Source organism: Nothobranchius furzeri, chromosome 12 (genome assembly GCF_043380555.1).
Source record: "Nothobranchius furzeri strain GRZ-AD chromosome 12, NfurGRZ-RIMD1, whole genome shotgun sequence".
Taxonomy (NCBI): Eukaryota; Metazoa; Chordata; class Actinopteri; order Cyprinodontiformes; family Nothobranchiidae; genus Nothobranchius; species Nothobranchius furzeri.
The window spans coordinates 21,464,196-21,484,567 of record NC_091752.1 but is presented as its reverse complement, the minus strand read 5'-3'; the positions used below and the strand labels follow the sequence as shown (position 1 = coordinate 21,484,567).

Sequence of the window (20,372 nt, the reverse complement as noted above, 5' to 3'; positions counted from 1 at the left end):
AATTTAATCTAGTGAAGCTTTTGTGTGTTTTTGTGTTTGTGTGTGTAATATCTTGTTTTCCTATTGCATTTGCCTGCAGAAGTGACTGCAGTATCCTGGATGGGGGCATTCAGAGTAAAAGGCTTGCAGTACTCCTCTTTTTCCTGTTCCAACATATCCTGTAAGAAAAATAAAAATAAATCAACAACCATTACCTTCTGTATGTGGTCTATGACATGAATACTGCTTCCCATGATATAAAATGAAGAGCATCTAGTGTTAGTGTTGTACCAGGTGTGCTGTTTTTATATAGCTTTCCACATTCAAAGCAGGTCTCAATGTTGTACATGGCATAGAATGCCTTTCTGTGTGATGCAGAAAACATGCTCCATGTAGCAACACCTGAGGAAAAAAAAATTGTGAAAAATTCTTGAATATACTGTATTGTATACCATTGTACCCTTAATTGAACTACTTACTGTCAAGCCACAGAAAATGTGCCTGTCTCCTGAAGGAGATAGTGGACACAGTGTTTCTGAATGTGGTGCATACAAGAGCCAGTGTCAAATATGCCTTATCTCCTTCCAGGAGGATCACTTCCTTCAAGACTTCTGAGAGCACACAATCCGGCAACTGTAAAATATTGGTTAGGCAAATAAAACATATTAAGGATGTCATACCAACTGTGCATAATTAGTTTTTAACGTGAACATAAAACAAAAAAAAAAAAAAAAAACAGCATTATACATTTCTCTGATGTTGTATTTCCCCTGGTAGAAAGGTTTTGTTTGTATAACACCTTTCAACATGAGAATAAGATAGCACTTCATGAGCACAATAAAAAAAATAAAAGACGGTTCAGGGAGGTTTTGCTCAGACAAGTGAAAAGCGAGTTGCAATAGTCTACGCATGAGCAGTGTGGGCAAGTTACTTCAAAACTGTAATGCATTATTACTTGTTACCCTCATTTTAATGTAATACATTACATTACAATATAACTGATTTTAAAACGTAAGGCATTACACTACTTTTGCATTACTTTAAGTTGCTTTCACCAAAACAATTTCAACATGAATTAGGTCATGTGACACTCAGTGAGCTCACAACACTTCCAGTGGAAAGTGATGTGGTGTCTGAGCTAGGATTGCTGTTAAAAACAGTCAGATATGATAACGGTTCTTCATTAAATAAATGCAACAACAAACTGTACTCTCAGCATGCTGCCATCTTAGATTAACTGAGCAGGATGTGAGGTGGTGGGGGCTCCAAGCCTATATTTGCCTTGGTCCCCAAATGCCTTGATTCGGCGATCTGATTCTATCACATGTAGAAACATTAAATGCTTATATATTATTGCTTTTCTTTCCCTGTAATGCCTTACATTACCACATTACAGCAAAAAGCAATGCATTACAGTAATTAATTACTTCTGTACCGCGTTACTCCCAACACTGAGCGTGAGGAGATGAAGGGGTGGATAACAATCTCAGAGTTCAGAGCGGGACAGAATGGGACTCAGCTTTGAAATGTTCCTGAGATGGATGAAATGTGCATATGTTGTGTGTTCAGCTGTGTTCAATGGTTGAAGTTTAAGAAAATAATTAAACTGAGATTACCTCCAGTATGAAGCATCTGTTGGCCTTTTCAAACTGAACCTAAAAGTGTAAAACAATATATATATCTTTGTTTGAAATCATTAGGAGTTTGTGAATGGTTCAGTCACAAACAGACATGCAATTAAATGCTTTCGCAAAGTTCACCTCATTGTCCCCATTTCTGGCCTTTGGGATCCTGTATATTGGTTGCAGTGACCCTTGGAGCAATGCTTTAGCCTCATTAGTCCAGTATGCAAATCTTTGTCCATGACTGTCGAGTGATATATTAATGACAGATTAAAAGAAGTGAAGTAATGTGGAATTTGTTTTGGGAATAATATTAATAGTTGTTTTACCCATCAATCTGGAATCGTTCCATCAGACTAATGCACCACCATTTTCGGATGTGTGCCATGTCCCTCTAAAATAAATCATTTTGAAATAGTCAATAAAAGGGTAAAGTCTAGCTCAGGGGTGGGCAATTATTTTTTCCATGGGGCCACATGAGAAATAGAAAATATTGTGGAGGGCCAGGCCAAAAGGCTGAAGTCAATTATGCATAATATTAATGGTATTTCTTTATAAAAAGCAGTAAATACCATTGTTTCTTCAAGCTGGTAAGAGTAGACTATATGTTATAAATGAGCAAAAAGGAAAAAGTGAGGTTGTCTTACAAAAATGTGATTTATTCAAATTTCCCAAGGCAATGGTAAACAAAGTGTGCACATTTGGTTTTTGTTAAACATTTGTGACTTATATTAGTTAACAGTTTCAGTCACATTCACTCCAAAACACATTCTGAGTTTCAAATATTGTTGGAAAGAGGTTCTTAGCATTCTACAGACACACAGTATTGTCTGTAAAATAAAATCACTGAACTGTGATCTTGAGAAAGAGGTTTAAAAAAAGTGTCCCAGTTCACTGCTAGTTTCCTACATTTGTGGTCCAAACACCTTATTTTGTGTTTTTAAGTGATTTTTTTCTTATTCAGTGAGAGAAATCTAGTCTCTGCTGGGCTTTAACGAGTGCATCAAAGTCAGGTTGAATGTCTGAGGTGGAGAAGCGAAGCACAGCTGACAAATGATCATCAGTGAGAGAGGATCTATACCTGGATTTTGTAAACTTCATCATTGAAAATGTTTGTTCACAAATGTAGGTAGAGCTGAAGAGAACCAACATCTTCTGAGCATGTCTCCTCAGGTTTGGAAAGTCCTCCTTAAGAGAAGAGTAGAAATCCAGCAGAGATCCTGAATCTCTGCTTTCAAGTCCCAAACCCTCTTCAGCACTTTCCCCAGGCTGAGCCATCTGACGGCTGTGTGGAGTCCTCCAAAAGAGCCACAAACTGTCTGTGATTCATTGCCCGCGCCCTGATGAAGTTTATTATTTTAGTAACAACATCAGTAACATGGTTGATTTTTATCACTGACTTGCACAACACATGTTGGTGTATAATTCAATGCAAAAACACCTATTTTTGATCTGCATCGATTTCTGTCACTTTATCTTGCATGCGTTTCAAAAGTCCGACATTTTTCCATGTAAAGCCGGGCGTACACTGTGCAACTTTTTCACTCGCAGCACTCAGCTTCAGCTCAAACTGTACGACTTCCTCGCAGAGCAGATCTCACGAGTCATGTGCTCACACTGTACGACCCAGTTCTCGGATGCGACCTGACTGCTCACACTGTACATCTGGTAGCAACACGTCGGCCCTAAAAATGTGCTAAAAATAGCAGTTTTTACTCAACACGTCAGAGTTTTTTGTCTTGTCTTGCCTGTTGTCCTTCGGGAGAGCTGCAGGAGGACACACAGGGATTTATAGGGGTTGGATGAGGAAAACGAAATAAAGAAAGTAAATCTGTGTTTTGTGATCAGTTTAATTTGACATGAACACGACAAACACGCTTTCGTGACAATCTTTGTGAGTAAAAAAAACGTGTAGAAACAAAAACGAACAGCGTGTGTTATTAGGGAAATAGCGAGCGACCGGCGTTGATGCAGGATTGCGCGCGCATGCGCCGTGAGCGGTTCTGATACTTTTTGGGTCGCAGCTGCTCGCAGCGCCGCTTCAACAGTGCGATACCCTCACGAGGGACGAGCGAAATATTAAACACACCAGAGTGCGACCTCACGACTGCTGATCGGCGGCTGGTCACGTGGTGTTAATCGCCTCTCGTAACCCCCTGTACACTACACGACCGCTCGGCGCAAAACTCGCCCCGAAGTCGTGGCTTCTCGCACGACTGGAAAATCGGCTCAAAAAAGTGAAAAAGTCGCACAGTGTACGCCCGGCTTAAGATTTGGACAACCGTCTGTTGTGACACCTGACAGTCTCTCCCATTTCAATCCCAGAGTGTCCGTGCACGCATTTACCTCTGTAGAAACATCACTCCCTGTCGTTGTCCCTTTCATCGACCGCATTGCTGCCCGCTCCTCTGTGAGCTTGAAGTCCGTTATCCCCGGACAAATACGAGCAGCTGGGCTGTGTCCCGGACATCACAGCTCCCGTCTAATGAGAAAAAGTCAAAACTTGCCACTTCACGTTGCAGCTGAAGCTCCAGGTTCCCCGCAATGTCCTCGATCCTCCTGGTCACGGTTCGCCTGGACAGCGGGATTTGCTCAAATGCGCCTTTTTTTTCAGGGCATATTAGTGCGGCAGAGTCCACCATGCACTCTTTGACAAACTCTCCCTCCGAAAACGGCTTGCTGTTTTTAGCTATTTTGTGGGATATCACAAAGCTGGTCCTGGCTGCTGCATCCCTGGATGTGTGAAGCTTAGTAAAACAGCCTTGCTGCTTTTGCAACTTTGCAAGCAAAGCTTCGGATGTCCGTGCCCTCTCAGCTCTCAGCATCAGACAAGTTCTTGTATTTTTCCCGAGTGTTTCTTGTCGTAATGCCGACTCAAATTGTAGTCCTTAAACACGGCAATCTCCTCCCCGCAAACCAAACACACGGCTTTACCTCCGACTTCAGTAAAAAAAAATACTTAGCAGTCCAATTTTTGTTGAAAATCCTGCATTTGGCATCTTTCTTTTTTTTTTTTTTTTTTTTTTTTTTTTTTTTTCATGAGCGGACATTTCTCAGGCTACAATCACCATGTCAACCGCGGGCACTTGTTGCTATACGTATTGCGTCATTGTGCACGTAAAAAACAACTTCAAAATAAAAGCAATGCAGCCTTAGCCCATGCATGAGGTAAAATGAGAAAATACATTTATTTTGTAATTTCCAATTAACCTTACGCGGGCCGGTCAAAGTCAACCAAAGGGCCGGATGTGGCCCGCGGGCCGTAAAATGCCCAGGTCTGGTCTAGCTTATGCTTGGCCTTACAAAGACTTTATGTATGAAATCTCATTTATGGCCCTCTTTTATACTTTCCTCTTATTCAGAAGAAATTCTGACCTCTGTGAATGAAAATGGAACGCCTGTCGTCATGTTGAGTGCATACTGTAAAAAAAATTAAATTTTTTCAGAAATGGAAGTTTAAAATAACACCAAAGATTTTTTGAACAGAATAAAACTATTTACCATCAACATGAAGATGCCGCAAGAGTTCCCAGTTGTTTGGTGAGGAAAACCCTGTGTGTTGGGTATAAAACGTTAGGATAAAATCAGGTTTAAAGACATGTGCACAAAAATACAATATTGATACACTGGGGTACCTCAATGTCTCTTCCAAACTTTGTTGCCCACTTGCCTGGAGCAATGCGATGAGCTAGGTCACTGTCAAAATCACCAGAAAAACAAATTAGCAACCTCATACTTTTATTTGTGTTTAAAAAGAAGCCACTGAACAGGGCTTAACCAAGACAAAACTAAAATTATAATAGCCTTTGAACGAGGCTTAACTTTAAAACAGCCTTTGAACGAGGCTTTGTGTTCATTATTATTCAAGGAAAATGTTGAAATTCATAGTATCCTCAAGCAGATGTGATCTTTAAGAATAATTTTTAGAAATTAAATTTTGTCATTTGCCAGATAAAGCCAATGAGTTGTGTACCTGCATTTTTGGAATACTATGAATTCTGTAGAATTCCCAAACTGAACAAGCCACAAAACAGGGCTGATTTTTATGTTGAAAAAACCTAAAGATGGTATGGAAACCACTGTCGCTAAAGCCATCTGGTTTGAGTGAGTCCAGCAAAAAAAGCTCTCTCTTTGCTGGCTTCAGTACCTGTGAACCATTTTCCAAAAGAAAATTAGATACACTCTAAAAATAAATAAATGTTGAAAATAACTAAGAGTAAAAATGTAGTTCGACTGTTGATAAGATTTGAAACAGACTCACGCAAAGCAAGTAGTGGTCAGGTTTTCCGGGTTGTCGACTCCAGGCAGGGATGATTATAACATCTTTTGAAAAGATGTCACCCTGGCATTTAAACAAGTAAATTTGCATAATATTCTGTCAAGCTCCATCAAAGAACAGAGCAGATAACAAGGAAAAACTTACAGGTAGAACCGTCATTGGGTCGTCGATCTTTGTTTTCAATGTTGGAACAGCATACATGTCTAGAATGTGGACATCTATTCCCTACATTGATAAAAATGGAAAGTTTGATTACATGTGTCATGCTACATGTATGTGTCATTAATCAGAATACGCCACTCAAAAAATAAAAACTGATTAGGGCCTACTTCACCAAGGGCATTATGTTGGTTTAAATACACAGCAAAAACGTACATGTCTTTGGGCAGCTTCTTTGACAAGTCTGAAGCATGCATTTCCAATCTGCAACAGAGTAACAAAAGTCAGTACCTTTTGGATTCCTCTCCAACCAAATAAAAGTCTTAATATACCTACATTGGCTTCCATACATTGAGGAAGGCCCAAGCTCCAGAAGTCTTCCCGTGTCAGACAGACATCCCCATCCTTGACAACAATCTCTGTTCCAGATCGGTTTTTATCAAGTACATAGTTGAGCTTAAAATAATAAATTGCAAAATGTACTTTTAAAAATAGAAAACACATTGTGAGATTTAAACAATATACATTCAAAAATTTCATTCACAGCAGACATTAATACCCACCAGCATGGCTTGAACTGGGTTGATGGTCTGTTTACATCCCTGACCAGTCACGTAGTCATGATCATGTGTAGCTTGCTGCGTTACCAGCTGACTAGAACCTGGCTCCTGTTCTGCTGTTAGTGGTTAAAACACTTGCAAATTATAATCTTTAGCAGTTAAAATTCAAAAAGACATTTCTTCTGAGTACAAATAGGTTCTGTTCCTTACTACTATACCCATGCTGACTGACTAAACTGCATTCATAAATATACCTTGGAAGATATCACCTCGAGTGGTTGACATGTCTGGCTCTTTGGACTCTGAAGAGAAGATGACGCAAATATCACAGATCTACACAGACTACATTGTGTCTTTATAAGAACAATGATAATACCTCTTAGTTCAGGGCTGATGAAAGGCTTCAGCTGTGAAACATTAATGCTTTGTTTCAACTGACTCCCTGATTTGTTCAACAGCGTTGCCACACCCTTCTCTGAAAGTGAGGCTATTACGTATGGCCCAGACCAGTTGGCTTCCAGCCGCCCTCCTTTTCGACCTTCCTTTCGTTTGTTTGCTTTCATGACCTCATCACCAACTTTGAAGTGGAAGGATTTCACATGACGTCTTTTTCTGGACTCATATTCCTTCTTCTGTCTGTCCTGTGCATTTTTTATGTTCTGGTAAATCTGAGAAAATATAAAATGCTCATAAAATGATTATTCAAAACATAACATTACATTGTAGTTTTTTAGACAAATAATTTCCATTTCATAATCACCTTTGCATGCAGATCAGCAACTGCTGCAGTCTTGGCCTCCAGATGATCCTCTGTTACCTCTACAACAACTGATCTGTCATCCCCCCCTTCTTGGGTGATGTTTATCACACCAGGTGTGCGAGGTTGTCTTCCAAACATAGCACAGTAAGGTGTGTACTTGGTTGATCTCTGTTAAAAAAATACAATCAATAACATTTTACAGTCTATCTTGGTGAATAACGTTCCATCACAACTTCTTAAATAATATTGCCTGTTTAGATGTGTTGATCCCCGCCACAATTCCTCTTAAATGGATGTCCCAATCATTTTGATCCTCCCCACAGTATTTGGCCAGTGCTGTCTTTATATTTTGGTTGGTGCGCTCATCCTGTCCATTGGCTTGGGGATGGTAGGCTGATGTAATGCAATGTTTGACATTCAAAGCCTCAAAAACACCACGATTGACCTGCAGACACATTAGTGTACACCTTAAAAATACAGTATTATCCATTACAAATAATCTAAGTTGCTAATTCATGGCTTTAAAGTACATTATTGTACCTCGTTTACAAATTCCCGTCCTTGATCAGTAATGATCCTCTCTACCAGTCCAAAATCAAGAAGAATATTGACAATTTTTTTTGACACCTCAGTTGCTGTTTTAGTGTAGAGGGATTTTGCCACAACCCACTTTGTGAAGAGATCTGTGGCTGTAAGAATAAACCTGGAACATATAATGCAGATTGTTCAAAACTTATATTGCATGAATTTCATGTTCTCTGTTTTATCTAAACTATTTGCATTTACAAACTTCAAAGACAGTTACATATTTAACACAAAATCTTATGAACCTTTTGCCCTTTGCAGTGGTAGGAAGGGGACCAATCAGATCTATTCCAAGAACACTCCATGCTCCCTGAACTTGGATTGGATGAAGGACAGGTGCAACAGTCTTTAATGTTTCATGCTGCTGACAGCGGGGACACTCATCAACCTATTAAAAAAGATACTATATTAATTTTGGTTCATTTTCTGACACACATCAGCTTATTTGGAGCAATGTAGTGATGACACCAAATTAAATATATCACAATTTACATAGAACTAATCAGATGTAATGGCCACTTCCACTGAGCATACTCAGCAGGGAAAAAAAAACACAGCATAGACCAGCATAAGTGGTTACCAGTATATGTTGTCTTTTGGTGCTGGTTTAACTGGTGGACCAGCACTGTAGGTTTTTTTTTTAGTTGTTTTTTTCCCCATCAGAGTAGCCCAAATTTTGTTTGAAAGAACAACTGGATAGAAGAAAACTGTCACCCATTTATTGACATCCTTGAATAAGGTCTTCCAGTGGTAGGATGATGACACCTTTTCAAGTGTACGGCGTCTGCCAGGATGTCCCCCACTACCAAGGTCGTCATGGCAACTCCTCAATACATCGCAAATTTGCGACTGAAACACCACCAAGCGGAATTTGCTCTGAGACTTGTAATACAGGTGTCCATCTAATGCACCAGGGAAATAAAACATTTGTTTAGCGCTTAAGCACAACTGGTTGCGCTATATATACATTAGGGCTGAACTATTTTGGAAAGTAATCCGATTGCGATTTTTTTTCTTGAATATTGCAATTGCGATTTAATTCACAATTATTTTCTCAAGAGGCTTTTCTCATATTTTTCAACTAACAGAAGCAAAAAAAATTCTATGTAACTTGTACTGAATATAAACAAGTTTATGTATCTACATATTTATCTACATATCATATCTACACGTTTATTTGTCTACAAACACATTGTTGTATTTGAAGGTGCAATGCTTTGCAGGCAGGAGCACATCCCTTGAAGGATCATAGGTATTAGCAACACCTGTGAAATAGTATTTGCAGGAAAGAAGTGTGTCCCGTTTATTGAAGTATTTTGTGTTTAGAGTTTTTGACCTCTTGTCCATGCGTAGTTCAGGTACGCTCATAGCTGCTAGCCAAAACTCTGGAGTTAAAAGTTTTCTGGATTTACTAAAATACCTGTCTGTACTTATTTGATTTATGGTAGTTTTACTTTCTATTAGACTCCAAATGTAATCAGTTGGCACGTTTCTAGTTCATAATTTGTAAGAATGAAATCGGCTATATTAGCATTAGCATTCCTATGGGTTTTTCCATGTATATTAGCATTGCGCTAACCACTCGCTGCCAATCAAATTACAGCCTTTGCGATTAGAAAATCTCCTTTTGTCACATCGCAATTTAAGTGCACATGCAATTAATCGTTCAGCCCTAATATACATGCAGCTCTATGCTAAAAGTGTATTTTCAAAGAGTCGCTAAAAATCAACAGGTCACAATCATACTTACTATTAATTGTGTAACGTTTCGATGCCTTTCGAATGGTGGCCTTTCTGCTCTCAGGATGTTGAGAGGCGATGGTAAGGCTGTGATAAGTCCCTTTTAAAAGGTAATAATGGATTTCTCTGTAAAAGTTGTCCATCTAGAAAATTTGTCTGGACCAACGTAACTTGATAACGACGTAACGTGATTACGTAACTTCCATAACGTGATTACGTAACTTCCAAACGTGGATCTTCAGCCAATCAACTACTTCGACGTCATCAGCAGTCGAAGGACCCCGAGCCGATCTTGCACCCGAGCAGATACTGTACCGACACCGGCTGCTGAAGGGCTTCTTCTTCAGTGGTGGAGGCTCAGGCAGGCTGTATACAAACTACTGCCAGCTGCGCCCTCTCTGTTGGACTTTGGTACTGCATGTTACTTCCGCGATTTAGATCCGGGGCTTATCATGAAAGATCCGGGGCTTCAGCCCAAGTAGCCGGGCCTAACGCCGCCCCTGCACGACGCTGTAATTTTTTAGCTGTAGTAAAAAAAAAAAAAAAAAAATTAAAGGCATCTGACAACGGCGTAAACATCTTTTAAATCTTTTTTTATTTTTTAGAATAAATGCTTTCAGCGCTTCTAATTGTGGTTTTAAAGACATTCAAGTCATTTAGAACAGAGGAAAGAGCTGTCGGTATGAGAAACTGAGCGTCGCTATGTGTGACATAGGGATGGGTACAGAATTCGGTACTTTTTAAGGCACCGACCGAATTCCACAGTATCGACCGAGCACCGATTCACTTCATTTGAAACGGTGCCTAGTTTCGGTACCCATCCTTCACAACGAGAACTTGCCTAGACAGCAATAGAGGGTGACTTTGTCCTTCGCTGCCAACCCAAAGCCAAACAAAAAAGTTATGAATCTTTCCAAATCTGCCTCTTTTATATACTACATTCAGAATTTCATGACAGAAATCTGCCTGATTTATTTTGTGGAATGTTTAGTTTTTTATTTTTTAGGTATTTTTATCCAAAAATAATGGTTGATGTTCCTTTATTTTAAAATTAAAATAAATTAATGTCTTTTTTTTTCATATTTCTTTGTTTTTCTGTAGGATACTGACCCAGTGGATGTGGCTGTCCAAGGCATGGCACTTGGTATTCTCACGGTTGTCGAAGATGATGTTGGAACAGTTAACTCATTTCCAACAACAAGAAGCATCGCCCTGATTATTGAGGAGCAGATTGTCCTTGATGACATCAGCAGTTTCCCAACTGCATTTGCACTTCTCTTCGGCCTCATATATGCTCTTAACCTGGACTATCCAAAGAACTTGAGGTACACTTTTGAGGGCATTCAAAAGGTTTTCCTCAGTCTGGGAACCGACTGCTCAGCCAGAGTCCAGGCCCTAAAGAATAGTTTGCTGAAATAAAGATGGTGTTTTCTCCTACTCTGGTGAGTGCTGAGAAGGTAAGAGACGGCAAGTTGTTCTTCAATGTTAAACGTTGCTAAAGCATTGTTTAGAATGTTTTCATATAAAAATTTAATGAATGTTGAAATGGCTTGTTCAGGGGTGGTTATTTGTACATAATAAGTGTTCTCTCCTCTACGAGTTTCTTAATCTCCACCAGCCATACAGATTCTAAAGACTGGCAGGTGCCAAGCAGTCTTTTTTTTATTATTATGTTTTTTTGTGTGTAAGTTGTTTAACAAATGTTAAATGTTTCAAAAGCAGTATTTTAAATGCTTTTACTGTAAGTGAAGATTTTCTGAATGTTAAAATGGCTTCTTCAGGGATTACTGTTGTACAGAATTGTACAGCTTTTTCTAATACTTTTTTACATGTCAAAGTTATCCAAAACAATATTACAAAGTAGCCACTATACTGAGCTCTACAGAAGTTTATAACACTGTTATCAATTATTTTTCTTTGTACTTCAGAGTACAATATCCAGGATGAGATGAATATTTTTCAGTGTCATTGTTGTGGCACATTTTCGTTTATGGTAAGGATATATATATCTTCCATGAAGTGCCTTTCATGTGCATTTCATGTTTTATTTTTTCTGTAATCTCTTATGGAATTTTATTTTCCATTTTTTTTATTTTATTACATTGTCCACAGAGGAAATTAACTACCATTGGAAGATTGATAAAAAGAATAACTTTTATTTTGATGTTGCAATGTTACAAATAAATGTTTCCCTATACACAAGATGCTTTTGATGTGGTATGTTACTTCCAAGTTTCTATTTAAAGAATGGGCAGTTGAATAAACTTAAAAGGTAAGGCAGTCGAGTAAACTTAGAAAAGTAAGGCAACCAGCTGCACAGCTTTTTTGAGTAGACTCAACAAAGGGTTTTTTGTTGTGTGAACAAGAACTAAATTGTTAATTGAACTGTCATTCTGAAGTTGAACAAATTTAAAATTGCTCTTCAGCTCTACTTCTGTTTTTAAGTTGAAGCAACCCATGTTTTTAGTTAAAAGTACTGAAGAAAAATTTGAGACAACATGTTTACATATGTTGTCTCAACTTACTTGAATGAGTATATATGAGTTGAAGCCTTAAGTTTGACCAATTTAAAACTTTATGTCAAATGTACTCATACAAGTAAGTTAAGGCAACAAATGTAAACATGTTGTCTCAACTTTTTCTTCAGTACATTTAACTAAAAAACATGGGTTGCTTCAACTTAAAAACGAAAGGAAAGCTGAAGAGCTATTTTAAATTTGTTTAACTTAAGATTGATAGTTCAGTTTACATTTTAGTTCTTGTTCACACAACAAAAAAAAAGTTTGTTGAGTCAACTCAAAAAAGCTGTGCAGCTGATTGCCTTACTTTTTTAAGTTCGTTCAACTTTTTTTTTTAGAGAGATAAAACTAAGACAATGTTCTTTACAAGGAAAAAAGTAAGAGAGGATCTTAAACTTGAATTAGTCAAGAGTTAGAAAGGGTACATACATTTCAATTCTTGGGTGTATGGTTTGATGAAAGGTTAACTTGGGGTGTACATATTCAGAGTATGATGGATAAGAGTAAAAAGGTTCTAAATATAATGTTTAGTTGGGAGTGAATGGGGTGCAGACAGGAAATCTATGAAGGCCATATATAATGGATTGATCAGATCAGTATTAGATTATGGGTGTGTGGCATATGTTTCAGCAGCAAAAACTACTCTTTCAAAATTAATATGTATCCAGAATCAGGCACTGAGACTCTGTACTGGAGCATTTAAAACAACCCCAATAGCAGCTTTACAGGTAGAGATGGGTGAGATGCCAATAGAAATCAGACGAGAACAAATAGCTTTAAATTATTGGACAAATCTTCAGGGTCAGAAAGAAGATCATCCAACACAGGACTTACTAAAACCTTGCTGGGAGAAAGTAAAGAAGGAAACAAATAGTTTTGGATGGATGATGATCAAAAAACCAGCAGAACTTAAATTAGATCGGTTTACAATCAGTCAAAGAGTTCCATTACCTGCTATTCCGCCATGGATTCTTCCTGAGGCATCTGTTGATTTATCATTATTAGAGAGAAAGAATATGGATAAGTCTTTCATACTAAACTCACATACAGCACAGAATTATATCGGTCACTATTATAACTATGTGAAACTATATACAGATGCATCAAAGAATACTGCAGATCGTTTTGGAATAGCTTTTATTCAGGGTATCCGCGGGTCCTTAAAAAGTCTTAAAAAGTCTTAAATTTGCTTTTCCAAATTTAAGGCCTTAAAAGTCCTTAAAAATGACAAATAATCCTTAAATACAGTTTCCAAAGGTCTTAAATTACCAAAGACCCAATAAACAAGATTATTTTATTCTATAAAATGTTCGTGAATTTATAGTTAGTGTTCAGCTTTTTTTGTGTGTGATATTGGCGTAAGCGGAAACGTACACATTCAGTTGGGGGGGGGGGGGGGGGGCTATTTTTAGATGAGCACTTTAGCTGGTTAAGCTAGCGGGAGTTTGCGCCATGGGGAAGTGCAAGTTTAATGTTAACTGGATGGCTAATCCCACGTTCGCGACGTGGTTAGCGCCGGTTCCGGGCAATAACTGCGAGGCCCGCTGTACTCTGTGCAAAAAGCTCTTTAAACTCGGTTCCATGGGAGTTAAAGCTGTGGAGTCGCATATGCACAGCGAGAAGCACAAAGCCGCAGCCAAAACCCGCGAACAGACGAATGCAATTTCTCAGTTCTGCACCGTGTCACCGGTTTCCCCGGCTTCAGAATCTCCGAACTCAGCAGCGACCGCATCAGCATCGGACCTCAGGGGGATTTTTGGATCCACTGCAACTCTTCAGGCAGAGGTGCTGTGGTGCCTGCACAGCGTAACAAGACACCAATCTTACGGCGCTAATGAGGGAGTCGGAGATATATTTAGAGCTGTTTCCCGACTCAGAAATTGCTAAAAACTTTACGTGTGGTAAAGACAAAACAGCATATGTAGTCAAATTTGGTTTGGCTCCCCACATCATCAAACTCCTTATGGCCGATGTCAACAGAGGCAGTTTTACTTTGATGTTTGATGAAACCCTCAACCAGATAACCAAAACAAAGCAAATGGATCTGCATGTTCGTTACTGGAAAGAGGATCAAGTCCAGTCCAGGTACCTAGGATCACAGTTCATGGGCCATGGAACAGCTAAGGATTTACTACACCACTTTAAAGTAAGTAACAAGCCAACACTAGTAAAACACATGTAGCCAATGTTGTCAGAAAATTATGGGTAATTATTGCAATTGTGTTGCTGTAATCCATAAATGGGAATACATTTTATTTTTCAACTAGAATTTTTTTTATTTGAAAAAAATAATTCAATAATATGACTTTTTCATTGGAGCAGTTCAAAGTTTTTCTTGTTTTGATACATTGCCCAGCCTAATGCTCAGTTTTTTCCTCAGGAATGCTCTCAGCAGCTGGATTTGAAAAAGCTGCTTTCAGTCTCCATGGATGGGCCCAATGTAAACTGGAAGTTTTTGGAGTTGCTTCAAGAAGAACTGCGTGAGCAGTATGAGGGGAGACAGCTGATTGTGGTTGGGAGCTGTGGCCTTCACACTCTACATAATGCCTGCAAAGGTGGTTTCTCTGTGTGGCAGCTAGAGAAAGTTTTGAAAGCCATGCATGTTCTCTTCCATAATGTGCCAGCTAGGAGAGAGGACTTCATAACTTTGACAGCTTCTGCAAAGTTTCCACTTGCATTCTGTAGCCACAGATGGCTTGAAAACTTACCAGTAGCAGAGAGAGCCTTGGAGATGTGGGCATCTTTGACCATGTACCTGGATGCAGTCAGAACGAGGAAGCTACCAAATCCAGGAACTGCATCTTTTGACACACTTGAAACTGCTCAGAAAGACCCCCTTATCCTTGCAAAGCTACATTTCTACATTGCTGTTACCAGGACTTTCGCTCCTTTCTTGACAAGATATCAAACTGATGAACCAGTGATGCCATTCTTGGCCACAGACTTGGCAGAGTTGATGAAGGTAATAACATCCTAACACCAGACAGTTTGATGTTGCAAATTTATGTTGATTTGTATAATTCTGTATGCTTGTCAACATATTTATGCATACACTGTCCTCTTTTTACTGTTTTACATTTGAAAATGAATAATAGTCACATATGATTTAAAAAAAATATATGTATATTTGTGTTGTGTTTAGATTTGTCAAAAAAAAAATTTACCCATTTTGTTTTGTTTTTCTCAGAGTGTGCTAAGGCGTTTTGTCAAGAGAGAAATCCTGAAGGATATCAGTCCACTGCAGCTGGTCAAACTGGATGTTGGTGACAAGAATAACTGGGTCCCACTGCAAGATGTCACCCTAGGTTTGGGTGCAGAGTCAGTTCTTAAGGTAATGTTCCACCTTTAACCCTGCCACTGTCTTTATGGGTGACCCCGTGAGGAAAGTTGACCATTGAGCAGGATTGATGGTTTATCCCTTGAGGTCCACGTGGCAGGGGTGAGGTGGTGCTCACTCCTCACCCCTGCCACATGGACCCAAGGGATAAACCATCAACCCTGCTCAATGGTCAACTTTCCTTGCGGGGTCACACCCATTAGGATAGTGGGAGGGTTAATTCAATAGTGATGAATATTGTTGGCTGTTATAATGGGTAACTTGGTCTTATTACATTCCATTCTGTCAGGAACTTCAGCAACAAAAAAAGATAGGGGAGCTTACTGTCCTGGAGTTCAGGAAAGACTGCATCAAGATGCTGTCCACCATCATTCAGAAAGTGCAAGACAAGAGTCCATTAAAGTACCCCCCTGTTAGGCAGGTTGCCTGTTTGGATCCCAGGAGGATGTATTCTGACCCAGACTGGTGCCAGAAAAACATGACTAACCTGGTGCAGAGGTTTCTGCAAAACCAGCAGTTATCAGGAGGTGTCTCTGCTGGTAGGAGAGAATACAGCAGTTCAGTTTGTTTATGTAAAAATATATGAAGAAAATTAATTTTGCAGATACATGTTAAATATATCAGACATAAGATGCAATCAGTCTCACAAAAACTCTTGCTTGCAGCTTTAATGTATACAATCAAAATACATTAAGTCATTTTTTTATCACTGTTTTTTTGCAGGTGATGTAATTGTCCAGCAGTTTACTGAGGTCTTATCAGTTGGAGCGAGAAGTGAGACCTTTCTCTCCTACAGACCCACAGAGTGTAGACTGGATGTATTTCTCAATGGCGTCCTGAGCCAATGCTATCAGGAGCTATTGGAGTTTAGCAAGAAACTACTACTTCTGTCCCATGGACAAGCAACAGTGGAGAGAGGATTCTCTGTAAACAAAGAGGTGGAGACCTACAATATGCAGGAAGACACAATGATTGCTCAGCGACTGGTCTGTGATTATGTCACTGTCTCTGGGGGGGTCTTCAATGTCCCTATGTCAAAGGAGCTACTTGCGTCGGCTGCATCAGCAAGGTCCAGATACAGAGTGCATCTAGATGAGCAAAAGAGGAAGAAAATCACTGATCGCGAGGCACAGAAGCGAAAATCTGCAGAAGAAGCCATTGAGGAGCTTAGGAAAAAGAAGCAAATTCTGCTGCAAGTGTCCAACAGCCTACATAGAGATGCTGATAAACTTGCAGAAGATGCTGAAGGGAAGAGTGGAAGCTTGATGGCCCAGCTCATCACAAAGTCAAACACGCTGAGGAAGAGATACAGAGAAAAAATGTATGAACTAGAACAGGTGGAAACTGAACTGAAGACCAAGACTGAAGAACTCAGATCTATTCCATAACTGAGAAAAGAGAAGGACCATTTACTTATATTTAGTATTCAATACATGGTACTTGTATTCATTTTACACATTCATGTAAACTCAGTTTATTTAAATACGGATATTCACAGTATTTAACTCAGAGTTGTTAGTACTGCATTTTGTTTTTGGAAAATATATGCACAGATTCTCTTATCTCGATGTTTGTGTTATTTTTCATCACGTTCAGTTCCAATAAAGGTTTGGCCAGAACTATTTGTAAGGTCGTACTCGTCACATTATGTTTTTTAGTCTTGAATGTAAGGTCTTAAATTTGGTCAAAGTGGCCTTAAAAAAGGTCTTAAAAAGTCTTAAATTTGGCTCCCTTAAACCTGCAGATACCCTGTTATTGTTCCTGAGTTTCATGTTAAAGTAAAAAAAGGGTAAGTGATGGATTATCAGTATACTCAGGAGAGATGCTCGCAATCCTGTTAGCTGTTCAATGGGTGGAAGAAAACAGACCATTATTCTCAGTTATTTGTTCAGACTCCAGCTCATCATTGACCAGTCTAAAGTGCAGCCATTCAGAAAGCAGACCAGACATACTCATGGAGATTCAGCTAACACTTTATAGAATAAGCATGATGGGACTTAAAGTACATTTTTTATGGATTCCAGCTCATTGTGGAATCAGTGGAAATGAAGAAGTTGATATGATGGCTAAGGAAGCTACAATAAATACTTCAGTTCAGTTAGATGTTCGATTTTGTCAGAAAGAGATGAAGAGCATAATAAGGCGAGAAATGAAGAAATATGGCAAAAACAATGGGAGGAGGAAAGGAGGGGGAGATGGTTGTATAAAATTCAAAGAAGAGTAGGAGAAATGAGAAACACTGGAAGGAGTAGGAGAGGAGGTGACCACTGCTGGACTAAGGTTTGGACATACTGGGTTAAACAATACATTATTCATGATAGGGAAACATAATACAGGGAAATGTGATTATTGTGGAGAAGCAGAAACTATAGTTCATGTTATATTACAATGTCGGAAGTATCAGGCGGAAAGAAGGACAATGATTCAAAATCTTAGACAGATGACAGTGAAACTAGATCTTGTTGATTTATTGAGACAGAATTCAAAAAGTGACTGTTTTCAGATTTTATTTCAGTTTTTGAAAGAGATAAGGATGTTTGGGAGAATTTGATGTATATATGTATTCGTACATATATGTGTATGTATGTGTGTGTATGTTTGTGTATATATATGTATTTTTTTATTTTTATTTTTATTTTTTTATCATTTTTCTTTCTTTCCCCTGTTTGATTTTGTTTTATGAGCGCTGTTCCAGACCACACTCCACGCTAGTTGGTGGCGGTAATGCACCATTCGTTTTTTGCCAACCGCATATAAAACACCAAAAGAAGAAGAAGGGAAATTCCTTTCCTTTGGCTAAATGGGTCAAAAGAAGGACTTGACAGGCTCAGAAAAGTCAAAAATAGTGTGATATCTCAGCAGTCTTAAAATTGAAAAAATTCTGAAGCGTGATCATCGAACAATCAAGCGTTTCATTCAAAATAGTCAACAGGGTCGCAAGAAGCGTGTGGACAAACCAAGGTGCAAAATAACTGCCCATGAACTGAGAAAAGTCAAGCGTGCAGCTGCCAAGATGCCACTTGCCACAGGTTTGGCCATATTTCAGAGCTGCAACATCACTGGAGTGCCCAAAAGCACAAGGTGTACAATACTCAGAGACATGGCCAAGGTAAGAAAGGCTGAAAGACGACCACCACTGAACAAGACACACAAGCTGAAATGTCAAGACTGGGCCAAGAAATATCTCAAGACTGATTTTTCTAAGGTTTTATGGACTGATGAAATGAGAGTGAGTCTTGATGGGCCAGATGGATGGGCCCGTGGCTGGATTGGTAAAGGGCAGAGAGCTCCAGTCCGACTCAGACGCCAGCAAGGTGGAGGTGGAGTACTGGTTTGGGCTGGTATCATCAAAGATGAGCTTGTGGGGCCTTTTCGGGTTGAGGATGGAGTCGAGCTCAACTCCCAGTCCTACTGCCAGTTTCTGGAAGACACCTTCTTCAAGCAGTGGTACAGGAAGAAGTCTGCATCCTTCAAGAAAAACATGATTTTCATGCAGGACAATGCTCCATCACACGCGTCCAAGTACTCCACAGCGTGGCTGGCAAGAAAGGGTATAAAAGAAGAAAAACTAATGACATGGCCTCCTTGTTCACCTGATCTGAACCCTATTGAGAACCTGTGGTCCATCATCAAATGTGAGATTTACAAGGAGGGAAAACAGTACACCTCTCTGAACAGTGTCTGGGAGGCTGTGGTTGCTGCTGCACCAATGTTGATGGTGAACAGACCAAAACACTGACAGAATCCATGGATGGCAGGCTTTTGAGTGTCCTTGCAAAGAAAGGTGGCTATATTGGTCGCTGATTTGTTTTTGTATTGTTTTGGAATGTCAGAAATGTATATTTGGGAATGTGGAGATGTTATATTGGTTTCACTGGTAAAAAATAAATAATTGAAATGGGCATATATTTGTTTTTTGTTAAGTTGCCTAATAATTATGCACAGTAATAGTCACCTGCACACACAGATATCCCCCTAAAATAGCTAAAACTAAAAACTACTTCCAAAAACATTCAGCGTTGATATTGATGAGTTTTTTGGGTTCATTGAGAACATGGTTGTTGTTCAATAATAAAATTATTCCTCAAAAATGCAACTTGCCTAATAATTCTGCACTCTCGGTATTTATGCAGCTATAGGCTTAGACTGCTGGAGGACATATTGACCACTTTTCACACTCTACTCCTTTATTCTACAATTTGCTCTTTAGTTGCATTATTTCCTGCTATTTCAGCTGTTAACCTTATTTTTTCTCCAACTGTTTTTCTCGCCAGAAGAAGCTACAATGGTGTTCTGCTGAGCTGTGGTGGCCTCGTGGAGGGGGCCATCGGCTTGAACACTGCTGCTAACCACTTAAACATTCTCCCTCTCCTGATAATAACATTTGACTGTCTTTGACATTGAATGTGCTAATACTAGTTTACCTGTTGAATTAATTATAGATTCACTAATCACAATGTAGCCTTAGAAATGTGTGTGCGTGCGTGCGTGTGTGTGTGTGTGTGTGTGCGTGTGCGTGTGCGTGTGCGTGTGTGTGTGTGTGTGTGTGTGTGTGTGTGTGTGTGTGTGTGTGTGTGTGTGTGTGTGTGTGTGTGTGTGTGTGTGTGTGTGTGTGTGTGTGTCTTCTCGATCCCCAGTGAGTCGTGGTGGATGGCTGCTTATACTGAGCCAGCATCCTCTGGAGGTTTCTTTCTGTTAAAAGGGAGTTTTCCTCTCTACTGTCCCTAAATGCTTGCTTAGTATGAGAATTGCTGCAAAGTGACTGACTAGTCAGTGACTCAATGCAATTTGCTGGGCTCCTTATATAGGAATTTTTTTTCTGATTGGCTTAA

General features: G+C 39.3%; 2 protein-coding genes across 3 annotated transcripts; one reads left to right on the top strand and one right to left on the bottom strand.

The window, feature by feature from the left end:
* Positions 1-515: 515 nt before the first annotated feature.
* LOC107377563 (gypsy retrotransposon integrase-like protein 1) lies at positions 516-9,874 on the bottom strand. 2 transcript variants are annotated; one of them, XM_070541950.1, is made up of 16 exons: positions 9,695-9,874; positions 8,659-8,846; positions 8,190-8,332; positions 7,900-8,062; positions 7,360-7,804; positions 6,976-7,267; positions 6,854-6,901; positions 6,603-6,715; positions 6,376-6,495; positions 6,256-6,303; positions 6,025-6,105; positions 5,863-5,943; positions 5,237-5,297; positions 5,103-5,153; positions 1,596-5,021; positions 516-612 (listed from the first exon to the last, which is right to left on the bottom strand). In XM_070541950.1, exons 5-13 carry the CDS (start codon positions 7,495-7,497, stop codon positions 5,295-5,297), a joined length of 924 nt encoding a protein of 307 aa, XP_070398051.1. In that variant the 5' UTR covers positions 7,498-7,804; positions 7,900-8,062; positions 8,190-8,332; positions 8,659-8,846; positions 9,695-9,874; the 3' UTR covers positions 516-612; positions 1,596-5,021; positions 5,103-5,153; positions 5,237-5,294. The 2 variants fall into 2 exon arrangements, with proteins under 2 accessions (XP_070398051.1, XP_070398052.1); XM_070541951.1 differs by having other exon boundaries at positions 6,603-6,712.
* A 3,477-nt stretch (positions 9,875-13,351) lies between these two features.
* LOC139061967 (uncharacterized) lies at positions 13,352-17,159 on the top strand. The gene is made up of 5 exons (XM_070541949.1): positions 13,352-14,349; positions 14,584-15,165; positions 15,391-15,534; positions 15,830-16,079; positions 16,264-17,159. The coding sequence occupies exons 1-5, from the start codon at positions 14,038-14,040 to the stop codon at positions 16,926-16,928; spliced, it is 1,953 nt and encodes a 650-aa protein (XP_070398050.1). The 5' UTR covers positions 13,352-14,037; the 3' UTR covers positions 16,929-17,159.
* The last annotated feature ends 3,213 nt before the right edge of the window (positions 17,160-20,372 follow it).

What these genes read in the sequence shown, in the direction of transcription:
- LOC107377563 (XM_070541950.1), bottom strand. Translation starts at nt 7,497, where the DNA reads ATGTTTGGAAGACAACCTCGCACACCTGGTGTGATAAACATCACCCAA. An exon ending in TCGAGGTGATATCTTCCAAG is followed by an intron (nt 6,716 to 6,853) that starts GTATATTTATGA and finishes AACCACTAACAG; the next exon opens with CAGAACAGGAGCCAGGTTCT. An exon ending in ACCCAATGACGGTTCTACCT is followed by an intron (nt 5,944 to 6,024) that starts GTAAGTTTTTCC and finishes TTTAAATGCCAG; the next exon opens with GGTGACATCTTTTCAAAAGA.
- LOC139061967 (XM_070541949.1), top strand. Translation starts at nt 14,038, where the DNA reads ATGAGGGAGTCGGAGATATATTTAGAGCTGTTTCCCGACTCAGAAATT. An exon ending in ATTTACTACACCACTTTAAA is followed by an intron (nt 14,350 to 14,583) that starts GTAAGTAACAAG and finishes TTTTTTCCTCAG; the next exon opens with GAATGCTCTCAGCAGCTGGA. An exon ending in ATCAGGAGGTGTCTCTGCTG is followed by an intron (nt 16,080 to 16,263) that starts GTAGGAGAGAAT and finishes GTTTTTTTGCAG; the next exon opens with GTGATGTAATTGTCCAGCAG.